This window comes from Oncorhynchus mykiss, chromosome 9, assembly GCF_013265735.2.
Source record: "Oncorhynchus mykiss isolate Arlee chromosome 9, USDA_OmykA_1.1, whole genome shotgun sequence".
Lineage (NCBI taxonomy): Eukaryota > Metazoa > Chordata > Actinopteri > Salmoniformes > Salmonidae > Oncorhynchus > Oncorhynchus mykiss.
In genome coordinates this window covers 55,830,122-55,849,592 of record NC_048573.1, presented here as the reverse complement: position 1 = coordinate 55,849,592, position 19,471 = coordinate 55,830,122, and the positions used below count along the sequence as shown (strand labels likewise).

The window sequence follows — 19,471 nt, the reverse complement described above, 5'->3', positions numbered from 1 at the left end:
CATTCAGCCATGAAGAGTTGCATAGTACTATCCTTTACATGTGCATAGTCCCAGACAGGCAAAAGGTAATGGTGATGATACTGTAGTATGACAAGCCAACATGAACAAGTCTGGGCCAGGAAAACGGACAGGCTTGACGGTGCATCTTTTGAAGCAGCTGATATGGAGCTGTGTCAAAAGATGCACCAAAATGAATTCCTCATTGGACTAAGTTGGTAGTGTTAACTGAGGGCCGGGATAGTCAATAACAAATATATTTCATGTTTCAATAAAATGCCGGTGAGGAGGAGAGCAGAAGAAGAGCTCGACAATTGGTTGGGAATGGGACAGGTTTACATTTTTACAGATAGGGTTTGTTTAATTGCTTTATATTTTTAATTTGCATCTGTAATAGCTGAGCTGTGTCATGCTAGTCAGGTGCTTAGGAGCATAAAGCCAATACACAGGTAAAAGAGCTTGTCTGTGTAACGTTAAGATGTAAGAGGTGTAAGGACAACCTGTGACTGAGAAAAGGTGTTTTTCAAGCCACAGGTACAAGAAGTAAAATCTTTTTAAGGAGCTGCGTGACAGTCTATACCAGGGGGTCCTGGCACTACAGAGCTAATTCAAATAACCAATTCATCAAGGTTTGATTATTTGGATCAGCTGTGAAGTGCTAGGGCAAAAAACAAAATGTGCGGGGGGGGGGGGGGGGGTCGAGTTTGTGAAACCCTGGCCTCTATACCTGCTGGAGAATTTTTAAATGAAGCATTAAACCTGCATGTTATTTCTCATCTCTTTCAACTGTTAATGCAGGTACGGTATTTTGATTTGTCATAAGTATATTCAGTGGTGGGAAAAGTACACAATTGTCATACTTAGTAAAGATACCTTAATAGAATATGGCACATAAAAAAGAGTCACCCAGTAAAATACTACTTGAGTGTAAGTTTAAAAGTATCCAGTTTTAAGTATAAAGGCTGGAATGAAGGCTCCCAAAACGTTTGACCCAAGTTAAACAATTTAAAGGTAATGCAACCAAATACTAATTGAGTGTATATAATCTTCTGACCCACTGGGAATGTGATGAAAGAAATGAAAGCTGAAACAAATAATTCCCTCTACTATTATTCTGCCATTTCACATTCTTAAAATAAAGTGGTGATCCTTACTGACCTAAGACAGGGATTTTGTACTAGGATTACATGTCAGGAATTGTGAAAAACGGAGTTTAAATGTATTTGGCCAAGGTGTACGTAAACTTCCGACTTCAACTGTACTTTCCTGAATTCTGTGTTGTGTCGATACTAGATAATGGTCAGATGGGCTACTATGATTCCAATGCATGGATATGTATCTCTAAGACCGATGGGATCTCAGATGAAGCCTTTGAAGGAGTAGCTCAGAATAGGTTTTGGGACATGTTCCTCAGCATGAGGAAGCAGGTGTCTTTCTTACTGCACCATTTTAATAACCCCTGTTTTTTGTTGTCTAAAATGACACCCAAATCTAACTGCCTGTAGTGAAATTAATGGAGGAGACACAGCAGGGGCTCAAACTGTAGAACCTAGTTCCTACATTTGAATATGAAAATTGATTTTATCAACCAAAAACTATGCTACATTTTATCTCTGGGACCCTCAGGATGACAAATCAGAGCAAGGTTACTGAATGTAGGTACATTATTTGCCTTCAGAGTGGATGTATCAAACCAGTTGCCTTGATTGTTGTTGTGCACTCTCCTCAAACAATAGCATGGTATTTTTTACTGTAAATTGGACACTTCAGTTGGATTAACACGAATTGAAGCTTTCTGCCCACATAAGACAAGTCTATGTCCTGGAAAGTTGGCTGTTACTTACAATGTCATTCTAGTCACATTAGCGCACGTTAGCAACAACCGTCCCGGTATAGGTACACCGATCCCGTAGAGGGGAACTACACATCAGGTGAGCACACTAATAAACAGATTTTTCTCTGTTTCCGACTAGCTGGGAATCTAGAACTTTTGCCTCAAATATTTGTTCTTTACTTTTACTCCCTAATTTATTACAGGAATATTTGTTCTTTACTTTTACTCCCTAATTTATTACAGGAATATTTGTTCTTTACTTTTACTCCCTAATTTATTACAGGAATATTTGTTCTTTACTTTTACTCCCTAATTTATTACAGGAATATTTGTTAATCAGAGACATTGTGGTTGTGAATTGTTGGACAACAATGAGCAGGGCCAAATCATGATAAAGGAATCTTTCAATGGATTTGATGGTGCTCTGAACTTCAACAAACTGCAGTACCATCCTAAGTGGCCCGAACTTGTGTTTAATCAACATAGGACACAGTACATTCAAATGGGCCTTGGAAAAGCTTCACCTTCCCATTTGCATTAAAACATTAAAAGACTACCTGAAAAAAGGGGAGATGCTTGTGATGAGAAGAGGTTTGTGGACATACCATTGTATATTGTTATTCCATGTGTAAAAAAAAAAAACATTAGGAATACAACAGGAGCAAATCTATAGTGGATCCATTGATACACATGTCTTCCTCATCCTCAGTGCATCCCAGAGTTAGAATCATTCAGAAAACAAACCTAGATTCTGGAGGGGACAAGCTTTTGGTTTCTACCCATGCCACATCAACCTAACCCTGCTGAGAAATGGCCAGCGGGTGGCAGAGCATGATCTCACAGGGGGGCAGCTGCTGCCCAATGGAGACAGGCTGTAGCAGCTGAGGATGAGTCTGACAATCAGTGCCCAGGAGCTGAGAGAGAGAGAGAGACATTACACCTGTACTGCCACTCATCTGTCAGGACAACAAGTTGGATGTCAGTTGGGGTAAAAAGAAAAACCAAGGGGTGCCCTGAGATATCATCAGATTATGTGCTATTTAGCAACCACTATAGTCCACCTCTAGTCCACCGCCTGGTTGCCATCTCTGTTCAGCTTTTACATTCTTCTCCTGTCATTTGCCAAAGTCTTTGATAGGAGTTGCAAGTCGAGTGTTGGCTAAAAAGACTGGTACCCAGACTAGTCTAATCTAGTCTTTTTTTAGAGGTTACAAATTACAAAGTTGTTCCAATAATAAATACAAGTATTGTAATACTGTTTGTATTTATTGACAGGTCCTGATACTAGGCCCAGATAGCGTTTCCATCCTTGCAGTCGTCCCGGTGGTGGCAATGGTATTAATTCTGATTGGGGGCCTATCCTTTATTGTCTTTGGCATGTGGAAGTGGAAACGCACAGGTGAGATGGGGTTAGAAGTAGAGAATGGTGGTTACAGATGCTGACAAAGTGTTTGGGTAGTGTTCATTTCTGTACTTGGAGTGATGTACATTAGTTGAACGAATACAATGATTGCTGCAATAAGGCTACACTCTTCCGGTGGCGAATGGTCTAACATGGACATATCTTCACGTTTACAGGATGACTATCTTTAATGTTTAACATCTTTATCAACAATGTAATTAGTGGCCGATAGAACACGTCCCATTGGTGACCTACCTGTGTCAATGTGTTGTTCTTTCCTCCATTTTATGGACCGACTTACTCTGCTGCCAAGGGTACCGGTAAGTATGTTAGACTGTATCTTTACTCTGTCCCTATTGCATCATTGTGGCGTGTACTCAATCATTCCTGTCCAGTACTACTCATATCATAAGGAGAAGAATGCAATGTTTTTTTTACTTCTCTTCCAGAGACAGAACAGAGCAACTCGTCTTTAGAGATGGAATCAACAGTCTTGATACAGCTGTACTCCAACCACCATCATACCATATTATGGTAATACCATCTCTGATGGAGATGAAATGAAGTGAACGATGGTCCCTTTTTTTCAAAAAGGAAAATGAAGAAATCCACAACTAATTGAACAAGCAAGCTTTGCACTGCTCTGTTGCTATTTAATGAGACTTGTTATATGGCCAGTAATAATTGCCTACACTTTGTAAGTGAATGGTGTATACACTCCTCTACGTATTTATTTGGACAGTGAAGCTGAAACTTTTCATTTGGCTCTACACTCCAGCATTTTGAATTTGAGATCAAATGTTTCACGAGGCGACAATACAATACCTTTTATTTGAGGGTATTTTCAAACATATGTTCTACCGTTTAGAAATGAAAGCACTTTATGTATCTAGTCCTCCTTTTTGAAGTTGTCATAAGTGTTTGGGCAACTTTACCTATGTGTATTAAAGTAGCCAAAATTGTAGTATTTGATCCCATATTCCCATAGTAGTACGCAGTGACTACATTAAGCTTGTGACTCTACAAACTTGTTAGGTGCATTTGCAGTGTGTTTTGGTTGTGTTTCAGATTATGCTGTGCCCAATAAAAATGAATGGTAAATAGTGTGTGGAAATACGTGCTATTATGGAACAGCAGGGTGCACCATGAGACATGTCAATAAAACAGCTCAAATATGTTATTCATTATTTGATACACAAAATACAACAACAACAAAAAAATTGTATGCACAGGACATGTTTTTGTTTCTATTAGACTATTTGCTGGTAATGTGTTTGACATTATTTATGTTAAACAATGGGCAAAATTATCAGCCCTGTAGTGTGTAGTAGTACGCTTCATAACCTTGTATCAAACATGAGTTTGGCTGCTTGTCAGGTCAAGTGCTTTCAGAACTAGGGATTCATAGCTCTAAAACTGAACCACATATAGAAGCACAATACTTCACTCTAGTTAATTAGTGACTGGCTGGCTGGGCCTCATGTCAACAAGGCTAACAATGCCATACCACTATTTTCCCGGAGAGATCTCTCTGTTTACCATGGCTTTATTAAAGCACTCTTGCAAAATGCTTGATATGTGTTTGTTGATACTTAATAATAAGTGGAAATTCAGGTTGCACAATGCCAAGACAAACATTGATTTTCAATATTTGAGGAACAGGGTTGCAAACACGTAACATATACCTCACTTCTCATACCAGACTCATTAGCAGGCACCTCTATTCATGGACGGAACAGCATCCTTAACTATCAGTGTCTATTTCAGGGTAGAGCCGGGACAACAGTCATCATCATCATGCAAATATGAGATGGCATCACTTTTTGTTCCAATGGAAATAGTATGCAAATTCTAGGATTTTCATAGATATGCTAAAGACGTCAACCTGCTTTCAGTGTCAGAAAAGACTCATCACAAGAATTGATCAAATCTGCATGCCATTTTTGGAATGACAGCAATGTGAGTGAGATATGTAATGGAAAATTCATTGTAGTTCATGAGTGTTGCAGAGAATCTATACTGCATCAAATGATATGTGCGTGCAATAAAAATCTATATCATTCATAAAACAATTTCAACAACGATTTGAACAAGATATAAGAAAATTACAATTATGAATCCAGGTTCCCAATTTAAAATGGTATTATAGTTTTGATTCATTAACCCTGTAATACAGAATCATTCGATTTGAAATGTGGGGGTGTTCCTCTGTTACCCCATTGGTTCTTCCAGAAACACGGTCGATCAAACATGTGCTGATTGGCCACAAAGATATTATGGGGAGGGACAAAGTGAGCCTCGCGCGCTCACCTGGAATTCAACAACGACTGCCAGTCTTCCGCACTGCTTTAGTAAAGGCTTATTGCATAGTTTCACAGAAAAACGGTATTGTATTTCAATAGGTTTGGATAATTGTGACGATAGTACGTTTCTTTGAGTGCAAATGCACTTTGTGGACAGTGAATAGTATTATTCTACTGCTCTCAGGTACGTTTAACTTTCTATACTTTTATTCTCTTTTGAAGTATTTTTCCTTTTTCCTTCCTTTTTTATGCTTTCAAGCATGATTTGACACATCAAATTGAATTTGTCACATGCTTTGTAAACAACAGGGTATGTTTCGTTAGAATTCTATGCGATGTGTAGATTAGACACAGTCTGAGGATACACTGGTATTGGTAATGGAACAGGAAACTTTACTGTACAGTTGTTTTTATATTATTTCGACCAAAGTTCGACTATTGGCCCCGTTGTGAATGTGCCTATCTATACAGAGGCGTAAAAGAGCCTAGGCTACTACTATATCTAATATGTTTTACACGGCTGTGATGATATCAGGGGCCTGCCATGGGATATACCTCTCTCATCAAGAAGACTGATAGACACAGATGTTCGTTCACACTGCTGTGGTCATGTTATCTTATGGTTCACTGCTATGGTTGAGACACCACCCTGGAAGACAACAGAAAAGCGCTGAGTTGCCATTCAGTTGGTCAATTATGGGAGAGATAGATTCAGACAGGTGTACTGTGGGAAAGTTTTCCACAAGAAAGATGATTGACACAATTCAACACCATAGTCACTGTTATGTCATATGGGGACCAGACCAAAAGGCAAGCTCTAATGTGGACTATAGATTAGTGATATGTGCCAATGCGTACTTGAGATTTCAATGTTTGCCAATCAATAAAACTATTCCCAAAGCCTGGACATTGACATTTTAATGGTGCAGACTGAGTGCCAACTGCCAAGCTAACCATTAATGGAATATTTCTTCATGCATGTACTCTGTGCAGGTTGGGAGTTGCACAACATGGTGTGGATGTCTGTTATGAACCTTTATTTACTGTAAATGATTAACTAGTTCTTTACTTAACCATTACATGCCCAGGTTAGTCTTTTTTTTTTTTAGATCAAATATATTTTTGAAGAGATACCTGGTCCAACCAAGACAGCAGCAATGCTTTTGCTCAGCCTGTCCTTCATGTCACAGGACATACTTCACATTTCTCTTTCTGGCCTCTTTTATCGCCACAATAAGATCACTGTCACTCATTGAAATGGAACATAAGGCAATCCCCTTCCTGAATCCCAGGGCTTTCCAGTGGTTCAAAGTGCACTGAAGATCAGGCCATACAGTGGACACCGTGCTACCCCTTTCATTTACAGTGCACCTAATCAGCTCTCTCTATTTCCCCTTCTGCTTTGTAATTTACTTGAAATGCACAGAGGTACAGTCTTAGAAAAAAGTTGCTATCTAGTGAACCCTTTGAAGGACCCTTTTTGGGTCGATGGACAACCCTTTTTCCCAGGGATTCTATACTGAACAAAAATATAAACAAAACATGTAAAGTGTTGGTTTCATGAGCTGGAATAAAAGATCCCAGAAATGCTCCATACGCACAAAAAAGCTTATTTCTCTCAAATTTTGTGCACAAATTTGTTACATCCCTGTTCGTGAGGATTTCTCCTTTGCCAAGCTAATCCATCCACCTGACAGGTGTGGCATATCAACAAGCTTTTTAAACAGCATGATCATTACTCAAGTGCACCTTGTGCTGGGGACAATAAAAGTCCACTCTAAAATATGCAGTTTTGTCACACAACACAATGCCAAAGATGTCTCAAGTTTTGATGGAGCATGCAATTGGCATGCTGATGCAGGAATGTGCACCAGAGCTTTTGCCAGATAAATGAATGTTAATTGCTCTTATAAGCCGCCTCCAACGTCGTTTTAGAGAATTTGGCAGTGCGTCCAACCGGCCTCACAACCGCAAACCACGTGTATGGCATTGTGTGGGCGAGTGGTTTGCTGATGTCAACGTTGTGAACAAAGTGGCACATGGTGGCGTTGTGGTTGTGGTATGGGCATGCATGAGCCATGGACAATGAACACAATTGCATTTTAATCTATGGCAATTTAAATGCACAGAGATACCGTGACGAGATCCCGAGGCCCATTGTCGTGCCATTCATCTGCCGCCATCACCTCATGTTTCAGCATGATAATGCACGGCCCCATGTCGCAAGGATCTGTACACAATTCCTGGAAGCTGAAAATGTCCCAGTTCTTCTATGGCCTTTATACTCACCAGACATGTCACCAATTGAGCATGTTTGGGATGTTCTGGATCGATGTGTACAACCGCGTGTTTGAGTTCCCGCCAATATCCAGCAACTTTGCACAGCCATTAAAGAGGAGTGGGACAACATTCCACAGGCCACAATCAACAGCCTGATCAACTCTATGTGAAGGAGATGTGTCTTGCTGCATGAGGAAAATGGTGGTCACACCAGATACTGACTGGTTTTCTGATCCACACCCCTACCTTTTTTTTAAAGGTATCTGTGACCAACAGATGCATCACTGTATTCCCAGTCATGTGAAATCCATAGATTAGAGCCAAATTAATTTATTTCAATTGACTGATTTCCTTATATGAACTGTAACTCAGTAAAATCTTTGAAATGATTGCATGTTGTGTTTATATTGCCCTTGACAATCAACCGCTCTCTGTCATGGATGATATTGGCTTTCACCGACTGGTCGAGCACCTTGAGCCCTGGTGCACACTACCAAGTAGGCGCTATTTTTCAGATGTTGCCCTACCGGAGTTACACAATATTGTTGAAACGCACATCCCTGAGCTACTTGCTATGGGCGTCACTGCTATATTAGCTTCACAACTGATATTTGGACCAGCGATGTCAGCCCCATGAGCATGTGGGATTTCATACTGAGGAAAGCCGTATTGCATGCTCAAGAATGTGATGGTTCTCATACCGCTGCTGCCATTTCAATGGCATTTGAGACTTTGAAACATGAACACACTAGCTAGCTCCATTCGAACAACTGACTCGAGAAATAAGCTCTTCAACTGTGTCTGCAGCAGACGTGATACCCTCTGTCATGGCATTGAAACGCCTGCTCAAAACTGCAGACAGACCGTGGGGTTAAAACTTGTAAAAGTCCTTTACAAGAGGCTGTGAACAAGCGATCCGGTGGCATTCTCTCTGAGCCTCTTTACTGTGTCGCCACCATGCTTGATGCTATGTACAAGGACCGCTACTTCGATACAGACAAGAAACAGGGTTTACATGAAATGTTAGACACAGCTGGACAAGATGGAAACGGACACAGTGACAGTGCCCCCCGAGGTAGAGAGGCCACGGACAGACAGAGCTGAAACTTCACTGCTTTACATAAATGATGAAATCCTGGTTGAGACTGAACAAATGAACAACGCAGCAAGTAAGTGAAATTAATATGTTTTGAATATGTTTTACTGGTAATGGGGACATAAATGCCAACAAAATAACTTTTTGGTGTGTGTGTGTTTCAACTATTTAACTGTACTAGAAAAAGCCGCTCAAATGTTAAATATCGGGTTTCGGTATTTTTTTGGCAAGGAAAATATTGTGTATCGGCCAAAAATGTAATATCGGTGCATCCCTAATTTAAATCACTAATACAGTCTAATCATTTATCCGTGGAGCTAAAATCCTCTGGTGACACAGAAATGTAAAGCTGTGTATCGTCTGCGTAGCAGCGAAAATCAATGTTGTACTTACTGATAAATCTGCCAAGGGGTAACATATACCAACTTAACAGTACCGGACCCAAAATCAAACCTTGTGGAATGCCACATGTGATATGAATTTTCTTTGAGTTATGTTCATCAAGGGTGACAAAAAAACTCTCGACCAGTTAAATAGGTCCTAAACCAATTTAGAACTGGACCGGAGAGGCCAACCCACCTCTCCAGTCTGTCCAGAAGCACATCATGGTCAACAGTGTCGAATGCAGCACTTAAATCCAAGAGTACAGAGACAGAGCTGTTTGGCATTGGTGTTGGCTCTAAGATCATTTACCACTTGAACTTAGGCTGTTTCTATTGTGGTGGCCCGAAAACAGTTTGGAATATCTTGAATGGAATGTTGGAGATTGGCTGAAATTTGCTAAGAGCTGAAGAATCTAGATTCCTTTTTTTTAGTGCAGTGGGAAAGTAGGGAGTCATTAACAATAGTTTGCACTTCTTCAGATTTGCAATTAAAAACTGTTTTGAAGAAGGTGGTTGGATAAGATCGAGAAGGCTTAACTTGTGATATCACTTTCCTGAGTATTTCTGTGTCAACCAGGGGAAATAAATCTATAGTGTCTTTGCAATGGTAGGCTAGGGCACATACAATCAAACCAATATGGGTCCTCCTATGGGGACAGCCGAAGAACCCTTTGGGAACCCTTTTTTCTAAGAGTGTACGTCAGAGCATAGGGCACCAGCCAGGGCGGTTAGTTAAATGACAAAACATGTTTTCTGGGAAGCAGGCAAAGTCACATTCCTAGGTGTATTAAAGCTTTGAGGTTGGTGCAGTGAGGTTGTCTCTCCCACTACAACCCTGTAGGTGCGTAGGCTGGGACTCAATGGGAGGTGCAAGCCTGGTTGCCGTCTCTGTTTAGATATTTTGTACTCCGTGTCCTTGACAGGAGTGGAATGTTGGCTAAAACGACTGGTATCCAGACTAGGGAGGGGCAGGTTCTGGGACATTTTCTCTCTGTCTTTTGCTCATAGTATTATTATGTCTCGTTTGGGTGGGGCAGGAAGTAGGTCTAAATATGAGCACTAGACTAAATGGGAAGGAGGGAGCCCTGGGATACTGTGTGAACTAGAAAGCCCACTATTTGTTGTTGCCAACACCGTACTGTGTGGCCTATATTGACCCACATGTTTTGCTACTGTCAACATGCCCATATTTCCATTGTTATTGACTTGCTAAAGGTGCAGGTAGACTCAGATACATGTCATTCTGAAAAGCAAAGGAAAATTCTGTTTATTGGAACCATCCAGGTGAGGGGCTGAAAGGAAAACTCCTTAAAGAAATTGCCATTTCACTTGCAACTCCCTTGATAAATAACTTCACACAGCTACAGAACAGAGCATTTTGTTCAGTTGGACCTTATGACGTCTAAATGTGACATTGTTGGGTGGGGCGATATTTGGCAATTGCTTATATTTGTGTAATCAAAATGGCATAGGCCTAATTGTCCCAACCCTAACCCCATGCAATTCAGCAGCATTGAGTGCCTTTTTGATGGATCAGCAATAGTCTGGGTGTTTCAGTGGAAATCGAGTTAATGATGTACCGATGACACATTTTACAATGACTTCAATGGAAATTCACTATCATTACTGTTCCTCTCTGCTTCTGTATGTGTAATCAAATGATAGAGGGTAATAAAACACAGTTGCCATTGACACTGGCACTGAACCATCTGAATGTGCTGAACTACTGTATAGGCCTATGCCTGGATAAAACTGAATAGTAACTGATGGTAAAATGTAATTTGATATGTTTTGTTCTAGTAAAACTGCCCAAAAATCCCTGCTATGCATATTTATCACCACTAGTACATCTACAGTATTTTAACTACAGTGTAAGCCTAGATGTCAACAGGTTGTTGGTGGCATGACATGGTGTGGCATGTTGGTGATTGGGTTCACACAGTGCCACTTGGTACGGTTTAGTAGCTTCAGTGAGTATGTGGCTGGGTTAAAGATCTTAATCCTCTTCGATCCCTGTGGAGCATAAGGCCACAACAAGATCCCGCCATATGCCGGATGCTCCTTTGCAGTTTAAAGATATAGCATGAATCAAAGGCTAATAATCAGCTGTCCTTTGCTCACTGCTTGAGCTTTGTCCACGGCTTTGTCAGTGTATCCCTCTATTGGATAAGGGCACATAGAGGCTAAATAGGGAGACAATATTGGTGATGTAATAATCCTGCCTGTAAGCTGCTGGCTGGCGTACTATTGTCCCTCCTGTACACTGATATACTGTACTGTATTAGAGACGTGTAACAGGATTCCTGTTTGTTGTAGAACTCTACCATGATATCACTGATCAAATATCAGTGCTAAGAAAAGACATGGTTTAAAAACATGAATAAGAGTATGTAACATATGTGTCCTAGTCTTTACCATGGGCTGTAATAGAGAAATACCACCATTTCCGCTCGGGAAGCTCTGCTAAATGGAGCATCATGATGATGTAATGATTTTTGCCTCGAGCGTTAAAACTTCTTCTCTCCTTCCTTCTTTTTTTTCAGTTACTTCCCCATCTGGACCAATCAGTGACTTTCAGCCAATTAGCAGAGGCCCCCTGAACCCCTGGCACCTGTCCCTGTGCCATGCCGAAGAGTGACACGTGGCCGGGCGGTGTTGCCATGGAATCCTTGATCAGTATGGACAGCACTGGGAGCTGTGACAGTGTGGTTAGCATGAACTCTGGCTTTGTGAGTGCTGCCATAACCCTAGCCTTCCCCCTTTTCACGCCAACTGTTATTAGCACTTGCTGACCAGGAAAATGTTTGAGACCCTGGTTTTACCCGTTTCTAGTTTATTTAGTTGATGTGCTGCACTGCTGCCTTTGTGCTAAACACTTAGGGGTACTTTAGAAAATATTTAAATGGCGTGGCCTCCCGGGTGGCGCAGTGGTTAAGGGCACTGTACTGCAGCGCCAGCTGTGCCATCAGAGTCCCTGGGTGTCGTAACCGGCCGCGACCGGGAGGTCGATTGGCCTAGCGGGTTAGGGAGGGATTGGTCGGTAGGGATCTCCTTGTCTCATCGCGCACCAGTGACTCCTGTGGGCCGGGCGCAGTGCGCGCTAGCCAAGGTGCACGGTGTAGCCTTTGTGCGGCTGGCTTCCGGGTTGGATGCGCGCTGTGTTAAGAAGCATGACGCATGACATTCAGCCTTCGTCTTTCCCGAGCCTGTACGGGAGTTGTAGCAATGAGACAAGATAGTAGCTACAATTACTAATGCAATTGGATACCATGAAATTGGGGAGAAAAAGGGGTAAAAAGAAAAAGAAATCTTAGATTTAATATTGACTATTATAAATGAGCATGTTCAATCAATACATTTTATAAAGCCCATACCCAGCCTAGCCATACCCAGCCTAAAACCCCATAGAGCAAGCAATGCAGATGGATAAGCACAGTGGCTAGGAAGAACTCCCTAGAACGCAGTGTACAGTAGATAGGGTTCAGAGCCACTGTCTCCCAATTATAAGAGTCAGTGAGCTGCTGGGCTTGTTTCATGTTGGGGGTGAGAGATTGTAAGAGTCAGTGAGTTGCTGGGTTTGTTTCATGTTGGGGGTGAGAGATTGTAAGAGTCAGTGAGCTGCTGGGCTTGTTTCATGTTGGGGGTGAGAGATTGTAAGAGTCAGTGAGCTGCTGGGTTTGTTTCATGTTGGGGTGAGAGATTCAGATGTTTGTTCAGAGAGAGAGAAATAAGAGAGAGGGAGAGAGAGAGACCGCTTTGAGGATGATCAGAACCTAGTCTGTTTAGTTCAGAGCTGTTCAGAGGCCACTCATTGAAATCCACTGCAATACATTCCTCTGGCAATGCAGTATAGGATACAAGCTAGCCAGGAGCAGTGCTGTGGTACATTGTCTTTCCATCGGTGTTGTGTGAAAGGTAAATGTCATTTTGATCACCTCTGTGTATCCAATCTCACTGGGCCTCAATGTAATTTTCAGCCTAGCTGGAAGCAACAGAGAGACTGAATAAACACTGACTATTAACAACTGAAAATCAAGGCAAAATTGTTTGAAGGCCTCACCTAACATTATACAAGGATATAGTGTACACAGACATTCCTGGCATACATCTCCACATAGCTATGTAATCTTGATTAAAGAGGAGCACTTGATTGCAATGGTATCTTTATTCTGAATCTGTTTGTTCTCTACATTTGCAGTTTGTCTACGTTTCCGTGTTTCTTCTTTGTGCTAATTACGTGTGTATGTATGTATGTGTGTATGTGTGTATGTGTGTGTGTGTGTGTGGGGGGGGGGGGGGCAGAGTGATGACAGTCTGGAGCACCTCTCTGCTGAGGAGCGGGCATGCCTCATGTTTCTGGAGTCCACCATTGAGTCCCTGGAGATGGAGGAGGACAGTGGCCTGTCAAATGATGAGCCAGACCCCAGCAGCCTGGCAGCCAAACCTGGCCACCTTTCTATGGGACAGGCCAGATTGGAGGGTGAGTATCACCAAAAATATTTTGTTCAATTCTATGTTGTTGTTTTATCAGGAATTTATCATGCAGGAGACTAACAAATGTTTCCAGGTTTTGGGTCATGATTGTGCGAGCCACGCTTAGGAACCTGTGGGAATTTGACAGTAAAATAATTGCTTTTTCTGCTTGCCTTCTAGATGTATCAGAACTCCAGCATTCTGACTCAGGAAGGGATCAGAAGTCCTTTCTGAACTGCATAGCGCCTACACCACTTAGAGTGGCAAATAGCCTTGCCAGTATCCAGCTCAAAGCCCCAGGTTCTGCCACCCAGCCCACTGCTCCAGCTGCAGCAATTGAGCCTAGAGCCCCAGCCCCAGTAGTAGCAACCCAGCTCAATACCCCAGGGGTATTTACTGATCTCAAACCTCCAGGGGTAGTCACTGAACCCACAGTCTCAGAGGTAGTCACAGAACGTAAAGCTCCAGAGATAGCAACTGTGCCTAAGTCCCCAGAGTTGATGACTGACATCAAATCTCCTGGGTTGGACACTATTTCAAAAGTTCCGGTGTTGTCCACTGAGTCTAAAACTCCAGAGTTAGCTGCAGACCCAAAAGCTTCTGCCTCGGACACGACCCCATCCTCAGCCACCTCAGATAATTCTGTGGACAACATGCCTAAAGGAGTCTCTGTAGACACCAAGTCTGCAAAACGGCAATCTAAGGTTCACTCTGAGCTGGATCTGAAGCTGATTCCCCCTCCCTCAGACTTCAGGGATGATGAGCCAGAGGAGGAGAGTGAACTTCCAGTGCCTGCAGTACTCCGAGTTCCACTAACCTACAGTGAGCTGGAGCAACTACGCAGGAGAGCTCCACCAGCCTCGCCTGGAGCCCAACAGACACCACCTTCTAAACCTCCTGTTGATCTGCCTGTACCTGTTAGTACCAACTCACCACCCTCCCACTCAGAGGCCCTAACCATCCCCATTTCTGAGACCCTGGAAACAAAGAACCCACCTGCCGTGGCCCCTAAGCCCAAGAGGCTTCCCTCCAACATCATCCAGAAGTCACACAAGTCAGATAGTCACCCAGGCCCCCCTCTCTCCTTGCCCATTGACAGGTCGATCATTGACCCCCAGAAGGTGCGTTTGGAGGCTCTACGGAAGCTCGGGCTCCTGAAGGGTGAGGATGGAGACTCAGGCCCTGTAGTTTCACCCAAATCCCGGAAGTCATGGGCACCCACTCCCTCTCCTCGCAGCCCAGATGCCACCCAGACCCAAGCCCCAGCCCAAATCCCTACTACTTCCCCAGCCACTACCCCTGGCCAAGTCCCAGCCACTATCCATACCCCAATCCCAGTGCCTGCTGCAGTTGCTGTCCCAGCTACCACAGTACCAGCCCGAGCCACTACCCTTGCTCCACTTCCAGCCCCAATCCAATTTAGTGACAATGCCAAAGCTCTGCTCTTGCCCCTTACAACCCCTCCTTCACCACCCAAGCATATTCCCCCTCCCGTAAGGGTCAAATCAGCCACTCTGGAGCGCTCCAGCATGGGCCAGAGAAGCTACATGGCCAGCAATGCCTCCCTCAGGGCAAACCAGGCTCCCAGTGTCCCTTTGTCCCCCAGAGACCAGCGTAACTCTAGACCCCGCCCGGCCTCCCTAGGAACTGGGAAAGACTTCATGAATGTTCAGGGTGAGGCCTGCCACCCCCAACCAGGTCATGGGGAGTCTCAGAACAAGCTGCCCCGCTCCCATGGTATCAGTGTGCTGATCTGCCCCAACAGCAAGAGTGGAGAAGACCGACGAGAGGCCTTGAAGAAGCTAGGACTGCTGAGCGACTGAGGGAAGGGAGAGGGGAAATGGAACTGCACCATTATGAAATCCATATGAGGGGTGAGGTCTGAGGGGGAGGAATGTCCTTAATATGGATTCTGTATAACTAAGCCCTCCTCTAGTTTTTGACACTGAAACTTATAGGAAGATTACTCTCTCCATAAGGCCTTCTTTGAAGCAACATGCAGAGAGCACTATTTGTTTGATGAAGGATTGTTTAGCTTTACAGAAACCTGTATATTTATGGAGTGTATTTTTGCCTTCTTGCTGCACAGAAATGCTGTATGTACGCTAAGACTGGCTTTCATGAATAACCTGTATCATACTACTATGAGATACTACTCTAACTACAGTTTGCAGTACAGTGAGTATGTATGTATATTCCTCGTGAAATGTGTTAGGCTGTTTGTGAATCTAATTTGACATTCAGTAATTTGATCATTGTCTATTTTCTAAATAAAATATAATACACTTTATGTAAGGATGTTTGTGTGTCATTAACTCGTTCATAATATATACAAAAATATGTGGACACCCCTTCAAATTAGTGAATTTGGCTATTTCAGCCACCATTTTCTGTTGACAGATGTATAAAATCGAACACACACAGCCATGCAATCTCCATAGCGAAACATTGGTAATAGAATGGTCTTACTGAAGATCTCAGTGACTTTCAATGTAATAGGATGCCACCTTTCTAACAAGTCAGTTTGTCAAATTTCTGCCCTGCTAGAGCTGCCCTGGTCAACTGTAAGTGCTGTTATTGTGAAGTGGAAATGTCTAGGAGCAACAACGGCTCAGATGCAAAGTGATAGGCCAAACAAGCTCACAGAACGTAACCACGAGTGTGTCTCTCCTCGGTTGCAACACTCTCTGGAAACTGTCTCTGGAAGCAACGTCAGCACAATAACTATTCGTCAGGAGCTTCATTAAATGAGTTTCCATGGCCGAGCCACACAAGCCTAAGATCACCATGCGCAATGCCAAGTGTTGGCTTGAGTGGTGTAAAGCCAGCCACCATTGGACTCTGGAGCACTGGAAACGCATTCTCTGGAGTGATGAATCACTCGTCACCATCTGGCAGTCCGACGGACAAATCTGGGTTTGGCAGATGCCAGGAGAGTGCTACTTGCCTGAATGCATAGTGCCTACTGTAAAGTTTGGTGGAGGAAGAATAATAGTCTGGAGCTGTTTTTCATGGTTCGGGCTAGGACCCTTAGTTCCAGGAAAGGGAAATCTTAAATCTACAGTATACAATGACATTCTAGACGATTCTGTGCTTCCAACTTGGTGGCAACAGTTTGGGGAAGGTCCTTTCCTGTTTCAGCACGACAATTCCCCTGTGCGCAAAGCGAGGTCCATACAGAAATGCTTTGTCGAGATCAGTCTGGAAGAACTTAACTGGCCTCAACCCCATCGAACAGCTTTGGGATGAATTGGAAAGCTGACTGCTAACCAGGGCTAATCGCCCAACATCAGTGCCCGACCTCACTAATGCTCTTGTGACTGAATGAAACCAAGTCTCCGCAGCGATATTTGAACATCTAGTGGAAAACCTTCCCAGGAGAGTACAGGTTGTTATAGTAGCAAAGGGGGACCAACTCCATATTATTGCCCATGATTTTGGAATGAGATGTTCGACAAGCAAGTGTCCACATACTTTTGGTTATGTAGTGTATGTTGTGCTCTTATGAAGAACAATGCACAACCCTTTGTGCTGTGTTTTCAAATGGAGAGGTTAGGGATGTGCCTTTATAACTTCTCCTTTCACATATCCTTTGACATGAACATTGACAGCATTGGTTGGACTTCATTTCCTAAAGTTCCTCTAATTCCTAAAAAAAATGTGGAACCATGCCAACCAGTGGAAAACGGATCTGATTTGCTCATATTATTTTGTTTGGTGTAGTGATTGGCAGTTGTAAAGGAACCAAATTATAAGGTAGAGAAAATGTACTACTACGTAGCCTACAGTACAGTAGATAGAAGCTTCAGTAGCCAGCCAGTCAGTGATAGAAATCTGAAATGTGGTTTGTGTGGTTTAAGGTGTGACGCACATCAAAACCCATTATACAAACTGGTTGTTGAGCAGCAATATAGGTCTGTAAGTGGTTAGCAGATGACTGAAATACTGTTTGTCTAGTTGAGAGAGAGCTGGTTCCTCTTTTCTGGTTCCTAAAATTGTATCCCCTTTTAAAATAACATCAGGTTGGGTTCATATGGTTTCTAATCATTGTCTGTCAAAACTCATCATACTCAAGTCAAAATGATGAAGTATAGCATTTAGAATAAGCGACTCATTAAGGCCTAGATTTAGTCAGATCAAGCATTAACCGGCGATAGTCTACACCCGCATAGCTGATGTTTTGGCGGTGTCGCGGGTAACGGTTGGAGCTGTCAAATTGGTGAGCAGTTGTTCTTGACCATTGTCATGAAGCCACACCCGTCCCACTCGTGTTAAAGTTTACAGTGAGAAACTAGGCTAAATAGAAATAATGACGCTCAAATTGTAAAATGATTAAACACAATAGTGAGGATTCTATCAGCCTAATTGAAGTGTAGATTATATCTCACATTCCAGTGTTAGAACTTGTAAACAAGGCTGCATGGGATTTATATTAATGCGACTCCGTGCATCCAATGGCAATGTCCGCTTTAGGTACAGCCTAAAGCTGCTTGTGGATTTGACAGCTTTAACGCAGTTCCACCTCCGACACCATGAAAACATCAGCTATGCAGATGTTGGCTAAAGCGGATCTGACTGGAACAGGTGTTCCCAATGGCAGGACTTACTAAACCATGTCAATGGTTTGTTTTGGAAAGAGAGAATAGACCTTGATACCCTTTGTATATGACCTCTTCAATTTAGACAACACTTTAACGTTATGAGTGGGGTGTAATGCTTGTAATATAAAGAAATGCTTGGTCCAATGAATTTTAGTTGTGAAACAAAAGGTGACTTGTAGGCTACAGATAGAACAGCACATTGTTGATACGGACCCTTCAAAGTAGAAGAATGTTAATGGCTGTTAATCTGTCAGCTGCATTGGGCTTTGTCTACTGTGAGTGTCCCCAATACAGGCCCTGGTTTGTCATGTCAACACGTATACGGTCAACAAATTGGTGTCACAGCTGCAGTGTCAGCAGTTCTATCTGATGACACAAAAGTGGAGGAACCTGTTAATTAATGAGCTCATATTAACCCTTGTGTGCTGAAACAACCTTTCTATTCTATTGATCTCTGTTTAACCGTTGTGTAGCCTTAACATTCTGTATACTCCCCTTGTCCCAAGGGTAAAAAATGACCCGCCTTCACTAAACCCCTAAAATAAAGCATGGGGCGGCAGGGTAGCCTAGTGGTTAGCGCATTGGACTAGTAACTGGAAGGTTGCAAGTTCAAACCCCCGAGCTGACAAGGTAAAAATCTGTCGTTCTGCCCCTGAACAGGCAGTTAACCTGCTGTTCCTAGGCCGTCATTGAAAATAAGAATTTATTCTTAACTGACTTGCCTAGTTAAATGAAGGTAAAAATTGAATTTTAAACCCCAAATCTATTTTTCTATGAAGAAACAACCTGTCATTCATCCCAAACGTTGTGAATATCTGGGTTTTCCCTCTTCACAATGCAGGAAGACTGCATTTCATCAGTGGACACCACTCATTTTATTACAACATGCCTGTCATAATGGTTTTCTTTACTAAAGTAGAGGTTTATTATTGTTATTGCTAAAGGTACTGCAAAAGTGTAAACAAAAATTTTTACCACGAGAGCAGTAGTATAGCCTAAGAAAGTAGCAGAAATGTGCAGAAAGTAGTTGTGACTGCATTTTATTGAAGGGAAACAATAACAGTCTTGAACTTTTTTGGCAACATAGTGATATATTCTTATA

The 19,471-nt window shown here is 42.6% G+C and overlaps 1 protein-coding gene across 1 annotated transcript; it reads left to right on the top strand.

Moving 5' to 3' along the window:
* The first annotated feature begins 5,534 nt into the window (after positions 1-5,534).
* LOC110532417 (specifically androgen-regulated gene protein) lies at positions 5,535-16,058 on the top strand. Its single transcript, XM_021616307.2, has 4 exons — positions 5,535-5,720; positions 11,839-12,024; positions 13,598-13,775; positions 13,949-16,058. The coding sequence occupies exons 2-4, from the start codon at positions 11,920-11,922 to the stop codon at positions 15,589-15,591; spliced, it is 1,926 nt and encodes a 641-aa protein (XP_021471982.2). The 5' UTR covers positions 5,535-5,720; positions 11,839-11,919; the 3' UTR covers positions 15,592-16,058.
* The last annotated feature ends 3,413 nt before the right edge of the window (positions 16,059-19,471 follow it).

Excerpts from the sequence above, each read along its gene's own strand:
- LOC110532417 (XM_021616307.2), top strand. The coding sequence starts at position 11,920 with ATGCCGAAGAGTGACACGTGGCCGGGCGGTGTTGCCATGGAATCCTTG. Across the intron at positions 12,025-13,597 it reads TTAGCATGAACTCTGGCTTT|AGTGATGACAGTCTGGAGCA; the intron begins GTGAGTGCTGCC and ends GGGGGGGGGCAG. Across the intron at positions 13,776-13,948 it reads GGGACAGGCCAGATTGGAGG|ATGTATCAGAACTCCAGCAT; the intron begins GTGAGTATCACC and ends CTTGCCTTCTAG.